The following is a 9990-nucleotide window of genomic DNA, read 5'->3' as shown; positions in this document are numbered from 1 at the left end:
TTTCCTCTTGGCATCTTAAAATAAATAAATCAGAACAATAATGTTTTTAATTTAACAGGAAAAATTTAAGTACCCAGGATACACTACTTCACCTAACTCAACTCTTCATATAGAACTACCACAATACTATAAAACGAGCACACTTCCAGGAGAATCTAGTTGTGCTCAATATTTATTTTGACTTCCAAGAGAAGCTTCCCCTTCAGCCTTGCTGGGCACAGCCTGTATCAACACCCGTTTGTGTAAAGCTAGCAGAGGACTTAGCAAGGAATGGCCTATAGTTACCTATTACATGTGTAAGAGGGTCTAAAACACAATCGGAAACACAGCCAGAAAAATGAGCTTACCTGTAATACAAGCTTGGTGTCCTGGGGCACAACGGTGACAATCCGTGAACCCCTCTCCACCTTCCGCAGAGATTCCCCCGCTCTGGACGCATGGCTGCTGCTCAGACCTGCATGTAATGCTAAAGACACCACGGGCTAAGCCAAGAGAACCACTGTCCCGACAAGTCACTTTCCATTAACTGCCGCTGAAACTGAACATATTCTCCAAACTAGAAGAAAGCAATTAACAATCCCACCCCTTGGCTCTCCCATTCAGCCACAAGACCGGCAGCCTTCCTAACAAACCACCTCATTCCTGGAACTTGCCCTCTTTCAGAGCCCTCGTGCAGATTCACATACATAGCTTCTCAAATGATTTGGGAAACACAGGGAGGATTGGGCAGCTTCTCTATTAACATTATCAGTACACTCTTATCACAACTGTGAAAGAGTCCCAGTTGTCAAGTTGGGAGCAAAGAAAACAAGGGGAAGTTTTCTAGAATAAGGAAAACACATACACAGTGGTGGGGGAGGGATATGTGGAATTCAAGAAAAAGTGGGAGTTTCCTACAAACCACAAGATGGAGTGTTTCAGATCTACAATAGAGGGTGGCCACAGCCAGCAAAGGAAGATGACAAAGAAGTGAGAGCCGGTCTGTATCTACATGGGAACTTAAAGTGTACCACTGGATTAGTTATAACACTCCTGAAAACAGTTTGCTTAATTTTACAATGTTCTGGTTCAGGAAGGGGCTCCTTCCCTGGAAGTCTTTGCTAACTGAGATACTGTGCTGCAATTAGGGGCTAAATATGCACTCCAAAGGTTTTCTCAGAGTCTGGGACTCTATGATAAAAAGCCCAATTAACTGGTGAACTTTAAAGTCATCAAGACTTCAAAGGACAGAAAATATTAGAAAAGGGACTATTTTCTAACTTACACACTGAACACTTACTGTTAAATGAAGCCTCTCTCAAGCAAAAACACTGGCAGGTATGGGAATGGGTTGTCAACAACAAAAATTCACCATATACAGCAAACGATGTGATATTTGAAGCAACCTACAATAAGATAAAGGGGAAAGTTAGCTTTATTTCTTGGAGCCAACAATAAAAAGGATCCTGCACCAAACCCAGCCTTGATACCTCAGTGTCACTGATGAAAAAGCGATACCTGTCAGTCAGACCAAGGACACACTCCTGCAAAGAAACAAAACTGAAATTACAAACAATTCTAACCCAACTAGTTAAACCTAATTTGTCTATTACACAGTTCCAGTGCCCGGTGGCTTCACCTCTAAGTCCATGTCGTCAAGACTGAATACAGACACCTGAGATGTGGTTGGCTCAGCGCAAAGTGGAGTAGCATGCCATCCAACCCGCCAGCAAGCCCCATATTCCCATCTGCTACGTGTGTCTCAACCACATCCCCTTCTGCCTCTCACCACCTCCTCTCCAATGGTCCTTCCACTCTTGGCCCTTGCCTGCCTACTCTCCACTGAGCAGCCAGAATAACCTTTCAGAGCGCGAAGCAGATCATATATCACTCCCTGATTAAATCAGCAGCAATTTACCAACCCTTGTGAAATAAACAAACCCACACTCCTTCCTACAGCCTATCCCAATGGTCCAGCCACACTGCTTCCACTTGGTTCCCTGAATAACCGGGGTCCTTCCAAGTTCAAAGTGCATGCAGTTCCTTCTCCCTGGAACTCTCTCCCTTTCCCAGGGACAGAGCTTTCTTTCCCTTCATATCTCAGGATGTAAGCCATGTCAGAATGGCTTTCCAGGACTGTCCTCTAGTTAGCCCCCAAACACCGCAATACTCTCTATCACCACACCTTGTTCATTTCCTTCAGTCTATCAGAGAAGATAATCAGTATCTATATTGATAGATTACCAGTTCCAGAAGAGCATGGATTAATCAGCTGGTTTGTTCTGTAACCACTGTATCCTATCATCTGCCATAATTATAGACATTCCAATTTGATAAATGACAACCCAATGAACACTATTTTCGAGATTACATTTCTGTTGTCCACAAAAAGTATTTAATAAAATTCTGAATTATCCATACAATGGGAGAAAGAAGTCTGCAATTTTTCTATCTTTTAATTCATACCTCCAAGGAGAGGAATCAGCTAATTACTACATGTCAGATAATCCCTTAATCCCATTTCATAGATAAAGAAGTTGAGGCTCAGGAACTTCTCACTGTTGCCAGGGGAGTAAGTGGAAACCCGGTCTACTTCCAAAGCCCATACTCTTTTACCTAATGCCATTAGTTCCTGGGCCACTGTTCCAAGTGGTAAATTGTTCTGCCCTGTGTTCACTTACCTCTCCTCCAATCATGGCCAATTCAGTCTGTGTGCATGGATACGGAAATTGAAGAGGATATCCACTCGGGTTCTTCCATGGCTCAACAGCCAGAGAGGGTGCCTCTGCAGGGGAGGAGCTGAGGGTTACCAAGAGCTATACTTGCTGAAACACTTAACATGCAATTTGGATTACTTTCCAAATATATTTTGGAAACTCACACAATACTCTAGTCCACTACAGGAGAAAACAGAGGAAGAATACACCTGCCAATTCCACTCTATAGCTTTGGGGTTTCCAGGATAGACCTAACAGTCAATGCAGCACTGACAAGATTCTCACAAGTACACATCCTCAAGAATTAAACATTTATCATAAACATGCTTTCCTAACATTCTGATACTCACCCCAAAGGTACTTAAGTACCTGGCCATCAGCCAGCTGCAATGCTACTGATTTGGTCTTGGAACTGCAACACAGACCGATTATGACTCCATCCACTGTCACAGATGAACTGACAGAAGTAAAAACAGGGGAATGGGGGTGTTGACTTGAGCTTGGTTCTCAAAAATAGTAGCACCTCACTGATTATGCAGAATGGAAAAAGAAATAAGTAATTTCCCTTTGGGCTGCACTGCCTATTTCAATATAGTATATACACAATACACACACATACACTGATAAATGGTGCAAGCAGTGGCCCACATAAATTACCTGTCACATGACACTGTTTTCCACAAAGCCAATAAGCTAGGTGGCTACACGGTGAGGTCATCACTCCCATTCTGGCAGCAACTTAATACAACTTATAACAACTCATCACCTTCACTGGACATGCATGGTATCATTTGTCTCCTTAAAAATATACTGCCTTAAATAAACCAGTGAATTTACAGGAAAATGAGCATACTCAGTATCTCTTATTGTCATCATATTCATTCATGACAGTCTGTAGGTCTTCATTATAGGGAAGAGGGGAATCTGTTATGATCATTATGTATTTTCCTGTGTCTGTGAACAGAGAATAGGCATGTCTTGACAGAAGTCAGAAGAGAACAATAAAAGCAAATGTTGCCGATGCTAACGTTTATTCAGAGAGTTTTTACTCAACCTACAAAAAACTCAAAATGCCTCAAATTTTGTGAGGATAAATTATGGGTGACCGGTTTGAGAGAACAGATTCCGGAGTGAGCCTGAATGGGGTCGGATACAAGCTCTAGCTGCATGATCTCAAGCTCAGTGTCTCAGTGGTCTCAGTGGTCAAAGAAGGGTGCTAATGATACACACTTCAAAGAGGTAATGTGCGAAGGAAGTGGGTTACTGTAAGTAAAGCACTGAAAAGAGTATCTTTTACAAAATGCAAGCTAGAATAAATGTAAGGTATCAAGACCTGTAAGCTAACTGAGGCACATTATATCTGCTAATGACATTAATATTTTGTATGAAAACAATAGCTTTTTTTGAGAAACAAAAGTCAAAGCAGCAGAAATATATTTTAAATGACTTCTCATTTCCTTTACAGCAAATGAGATGACTTAGCTTTTCTTTCTACAAGCTAATGATAAAGAATTTCAGGGGCGCCTGGGTGGCTCAAGTCGGTTAAGGGTTCAACTCTTTATTTCGGGTCAGGTCATGATCTCACAATCATGAGATCAAGCCCCTGAAATGACAGCACAGAGCCTTGGGATTCTCTCTCTGCTTCTCCTCCACAAGCGTGAATACTCTCTCTCAAAATAAATAGAAATTTTAAAAAATTTGGAGAAGTAGAAATTTGTACAGTTTAGGTATTTTTTGATTTAAAGTATTTTATTAAGTTTTTATTTCAATTCTAGTGTAGGTGTAGCATAGTAGTTTATTAGTTTCTGGTGTACAATGTAGGGATTCAACAATTCTATCCATCACCCAGCTCTGATCACAAATACTCTCCTTAATCCCTTTCGCCTATTTCACACATCCCTCCCATCCGCTCTGCTTTTTAAAAGTAAGCTCCTGGCTAACTATGAGTGTTGCATACAGTGAACATATCCTTGATCCAGACATATTCATAAGAAGCTTTTTAAAAATATGAAGCACTTTGAGTCAAAGATTAAGAGTAAATGACTACATTACAACATGTTTTTTGTATACTACAAGGAGAAGTTCCTAATTTTGCAATAAGGGTTTTCAGAATTAAAATCTAACCAGGTGGGGCGCCTGGGTGGCTCAGTTGGTTAAGCGTCCAGCTTCGGCTCAGGTCATGATCTCATGGTTCGTGGGTTCGAGCCCCACCTCGGACTCTGTGCTGACAGCTAGCTCAGAGCCTGGAGCCTGCTTTGGATTCTGTGACTCCCTCTCTCTGACCCTCCCCTGCTCACACTGTCTGTCTCTCAAAAATAAATAAAAAACATTTAAAAAAATCAATAAAGTAAAATAAAATCTAACCAGGAGGCCTTAAATTGCAAATGAATCTGAAGATTAATATCAATAATACGAATATGCTCAATGTACCACATTTTGACACGGGAAGCCTGAGGATTCTCACAGCTGTCAAGGCAACGCCATCTCCCTCAGAACAGGGCTTGCCTTACAGAAAACAGCACCCACTAAATGAAACCTCTTCCATGACAGAGGTGTAGCCTGGGATCAAAACAGAACTTGGGGGCCAGGAAGCAGTGAAATTTAGCAAAGAAAAACAGACACTTTCTATAGTAAATGCGGTCGAGCACCAAACAGAACATACAGATGAGGAAGCCAGAAGAAGCATTTTAAAGTCACCACATCAAACGAAGCACACGGATATAGTACTGAGACTGGGTGGCTCAGTCGATCAGGTGCCCAACTTTGGCTCAGGTCGTGATCTCACAGTTGGTGAGTTCGAGGCCCAAGTCAGGCCCTCTGCTGTCAGCATGGAGCCTGCTTCAGACCCTGCCCCCTTTGCTCTCTTGTCCCTCCCCCGCTTGCATGAGCTCTCTCTCTTTCAAAGATATCTAAAAACATTTAAAAATTTTTAGCACATCTTACAAAAGGTTTTTCCCCATCTAATGGCATTTGCCCTATGTTTCACCACTTGTTGATACATATTAGGTTTGTATTTTGACATGACTCAAAACTACACTTAACCATCTTACTAAGCATATTTAATGAGGAAGCTACTGCCCTCAAACTCACTCACCAGAAGTCAAAAAAAGCCCTATGCTCAGAACAGGCACAAGCATCACTCCCCGTCCCTATCAGCACGCAGTCCGAAGGGAAGGGCTGCGGTACCTGGCACTGAGCTGTCCGTGCTCGTCATCCACCTCAGGAGGCACCACGGTCAGATGGTGAATGACAGACTGTGGGCGGGAGGGACTGTGGCTGACAGCCAGGAAAACGTCTTCCTGAATCCAGGTGAGAAGGCTGAGCTTCAGCGGGTTTACTTCTTGATCTTCACCATTCTCAAACTGAATTCTGTTTTCAACATTGAAGAATATCCAAGACACAAATAAAACTTTAATATCACTGAGATTTTCCTAAATGAAGAGAGAATGAAACCCCCTGTCTACAGCCAGCTAATTATTTGGACCGACCAAACCTGAGGCAGTGCCGAATACTACACAATCCAAAAATAATGTCTGCCAGGTTTAAGAATGGATTTCATTGTATTTAGACCTGTCCTATTCTAAGAAAGACAGTACTTCAGGAAAGTGGCTACACAATAAATTACCACCTCAGACCCTACAGTAACAAACCCCGGGGGCTGTCCACTGTCATCATTTACTAGCTTTCAAACCAGGCTCCAACAGGTACCTGGGTCTCAGTCAAGTGGGTTATTTTTAAGTATCTCACGTCAGAACGAGTAATTAGCCTGAGAGACGGTATCTCTGGCTTCTAACAGCTTCCTCCTGTAACATTAACACATCGGAGGAGAGCACGTTTTTGCCACCTCAGGCAGGAACTCGTAATGGCTACTTATCCTGCCTTTTAGCTAAAGTGGCAAGTCCTCAGCATGCACTGAAGAAGCTGGGTCACTACCCTGATCGTCCCACTCAACCAGCTCTCCCTGGACTCAGTCCCTCCACTGTGTTCTTCCCCACACAGGGGCCTTCCCACCTCTGGTTCCCACCAACATGCTTCCGCCCACCGTAGCCAACACTCCCAGTCCGTCTCCGAGGTCCCAACGATCTCTTCTTCAAGGACCAAGATAAGTATTCAAGTTGTTCACGAAATTTTCTAAATGGCTTAGAGCTATCCTCTCAATTTTTTAAAAATGAAATTATATTCTAAATTGTCTCACACTAGGGCATGTGGGTGGCTCAGTCGGTTAAGTGTCCGACTTCGGCTCAGGTCATGATCTCACGGTTTCGGAGTTCGAGCCCCATGTCGAGCTTTGTGCTGACAGCTCAGAGCCTGGAGCCTGCTTCAGATTCTGTGTCTCCCTCTCTCTCTACCCCTTCCCCACTCATGCTCTGTCTCTGTTTCTCTCTCAAAAATAAACATTAAAAAAATTTTTAAATAAAAAAACAAATTATATCACACTTCCAAGTTTGCCTTAAATCAACCCTCCAGTAGTTTCTAACCCACATAAATGTTCTTTGAAAACAACTAAGCATTATAGAGATAGCCCCCACTTCATACATATTGCATATATTTAAGAAAAATATTATTTATTAAATTCAGCTCTTTATTTTAATCCATTTATCATTTCTGTTAACTTATAAATAAATCTTCTCAGGAGGTAGTGTTCAGTAATTTCAAACATGGGCTTATCAAATAGAACAGAATCAAATCCTGGATTCTCACAGAAGTGATATTATAATTAATAATTGGCTTTGGGGTGGTTTTACAATGCCTACAGTGTACCTGAGATACTCAGTTATACCAAATCATTTACAGTATTGTTTCGATGGGAAAATGCATTCTGATTTCCAACCTGGGAAACTCAAAACATAGCAACCTGAAGTTCTGGAGTGTGGGATGTGACAAAGACAGAGATCGCGTTCAGTCTGTCATATGCTGATAACATGAACCCCCTCGCATATGTAGGCATACACAGCTTGGCCCTATCACCGTCCTCTCCACCTTTCCCAGGGGGTTTTCTCTGGCGAGCCAAGGGCTGTCAGCGGAAATGGGTTCTAAGCCAGCTTTCAGCTTGGCTCCACTGCCACCATCAGCACATGGCATTCAGATACACAGGCATCAGATACACAGGTAACAGACCTCCGCGGCCAGGGTGAAATGCCAGGGCTCAGGGGTTCAATCTACTTGCTCCACTCAGCAGCAGGCACAGCTTAGTAACTAGGCCAAATTTAGAACTAAACGCTGTTCACGGAGGTCCAAGGTAATTAAGAACAACCTACTTGTATCTCTTTTCCAGATGAGGTGTTCCAAGAGAAACTTTAAATCCATTTCCACCCACAGCTCCCAGTTTCACTGTAGGGTCCACACTTGGACTGTCACCTAGAAAACAAAAATGCAGATACTATCGTAGTAAACTACACACATTTTCCCTGATACTAAAGATATTAGATCCTATATTTAATAGATTCTAGAAGGAAATCCACTTTAGAAATAAAGCAATCTAGAAATAACCACATCTCCCTCTTTCTTAAATCCATGCCTACCTTTCAGGATGAGGATTTAGGACAATTTGAAAACAAGGCTACAGTACCATGTGCCAACGTAATTTATAGCATGACCCTGAACTCACAAATAAAATAATCAAGAAAGCAACCAGAAGCTGGCAGCCATGGGACTGTGGAAGGACAAGTGGATTAGAAGCTAGAACACCTAAGCTGAGATCCTTGTCTACTCTTGCTCAAGCAAACTGCAAACATGCCGGCATTCTCTTCCCGCACCTACGGAACAGAGAAACCCCAGGTCTGACGCAGCTCGTAGGAAGGCTGTGCTATCAACTGAAAGTATGTGCAAAAGGCACTGAAAACTGTAAAACATGTTAAAGATGCATTAAATTTTAAGCTACTTCCAGGGTTGGATATTACTCTTAAATAACTAACTCTTCAAGTTCAACAACAGAAGGAATTGCTTCTATAAGCCGGAGTAGGATTAATCCCCCTCCCATCCCAAACCCCATAAGCCAGTGAGACATGTTCATAATGATATTAATCACAAACCTCACAATTTTTAAAAACACTGGCAAAGAACCACCAAGGCAATACCATATTATAATCTGCGTTTGTGTACAAGGAACTTGGTTCGGAACATCTTGATAACAGTTTGAACATACCACATTTATACACAGAAATCTGGTTACTGGCATCTAAGACTGCGAGGTCATTACTCTTTTGGGGGTGTGCAGAGAACATGACTTGATTCACAGGGTGTGGGAGCAGCAGTCGGTAGGTGCACATGGGAGGTGGAACGACACTCTGCCGGAAGACTGTCACCAGTACTCTGCCTGCGTGTGACAGAGAAGATGAGATTAGATACGTGCATGCGTCGTTTGTAAATACGCATCTGACAACACAGCACCACTATCTAACAATGTGGTAGATAATCCTAGCAATTTCTAAAAATGTTTGGAGCTTTTATCATAAATAAACTTATACCCAGTATAAGGGAAAACTGAGTGGGTAACCTTCAGGCCCGGAGCAGTCCAACCCTTGTGAACGAGGGTGAGGCAGCCAAGAGTTCTAGCTTGAAACCCAAGCCTGCAACCAAGCCAATGAACCAAGGGTTTGATTCCCTTCAAAATCCTTAAAACACTTCCCTGCATGTTTTTTTAGTAATGAGACATATCTGATTAAGTTCTCTGTACAGAGCATATGATTTTAAAATCAGTATTAGGACCACTACATAGAACAAAATTAGTACACCACCACACATCATAATCTTAGGAACAGATTTTCCTTTATGTTACCAGCAGTAAGTACACTATCTATCGAGGTGACTCCTTCTTGCCCCAATTTCCTCCCTCTCAGCAAACAAAATACACTGACCAATCCTCATACTAGACAGATGCCTGTGACCTGAACTTAACACACTGGATATGATATAATTAACAAATATTATACCAAATAACAAAGCAACCCAAGTGGAGTGGTGCAAGGATCAGTGTAAATCTATGTCAGGGCAAAAAGGTAAGGCTGACACCCAATGCCACAAGACTACTGTTGTCTTCCTCTGCACCTGAAGTCAAAATTTTCAGTGTCTTCAGAGGCCAGACAAGTAAATTCGTGAAGATCAAGGATGGACACATCTGCAGGCACAGACAGACTCAGGACCCCCTACAGGCTCACGGACACGCTTTCCAGCTTCTTACTTCCATCAATGACAGCCACATTTGCCATGTCGCTCGAATGATCTCCCGAGCTCCGGTCAGTCGTCCAGTGCCAGTCATAGCAGAGGTAATGCCAGCCCTGACAGAGAACGTGCA

General features: G+C 42.5%; 1 protein-coding gene across 1 annotated transcript in view; it reads right to left on the bottom strand.

Annotated features, from left to right (window-relative positions):
* ELP1 (elongator complex protein 1) overlaps positions 1 to 9990 on the bottom strand; it is a 53319-nt gene that overhangs the window by 26512 nt on the left and 16817 nt on the right. The window contains exons 11-20 of the mRNA XM_029919636.1: positions 9877 to 9990; positions 8842 to 9012; positions 7955 to 8054; positions 5883 to 6065; positions 3047 to 3153; positions 2661 to 2764; positions 1470 to 1523; positions 1280 to 1385; positions 348 to 466; positions 7 to 14 (exon numbers count right to left, since the gene is read on the bottom strand). Coding sequence (XP_029775496.1) covers positions 7 to 14; positions 348 to 466; positions 1280 to 1385; positions 1470 to 1523; positions 2661 to 2764; positions 3047 to 3153; positions 5883 to 6065; positions 7955 to 8054; positions 8842 to 9012; positions 9877 to 9990 — 1066 coding nt within the window. The remainder of the gene's footprint in view (positions 1 to 6; positions 15 to 347; positions 467 to 1279; positions 1386 to 1469; positions 1524 to 2660; positions 2765 to 3046; positions 3154 to 5882; positions 6066 to 7954; positions 8055 to 8841; positions 9013 to 9876) is intronic.

Source organism: Suricata suricatta, chromosome 13 (assembly GCF_006229205.1).
Source record: "Suricata suricatta isolate VVHF042 chromosome 13, meerkat_22Aug2017_6uvM2_HiC, whole genome shotgun sequence".
Classification (NCBI taxonomy): domain Eukaryota; kingdom Metazoa; phylum Chordata; class Mammalia; order Carnivora; family Herpestidae; genus Suricata; species Suricata suricatta.
The sequence above is the reverse complement of the archived record's forward strand: the minus strand, read 5'-3'. Positions and strand labels throughout refer to the sequence as shown.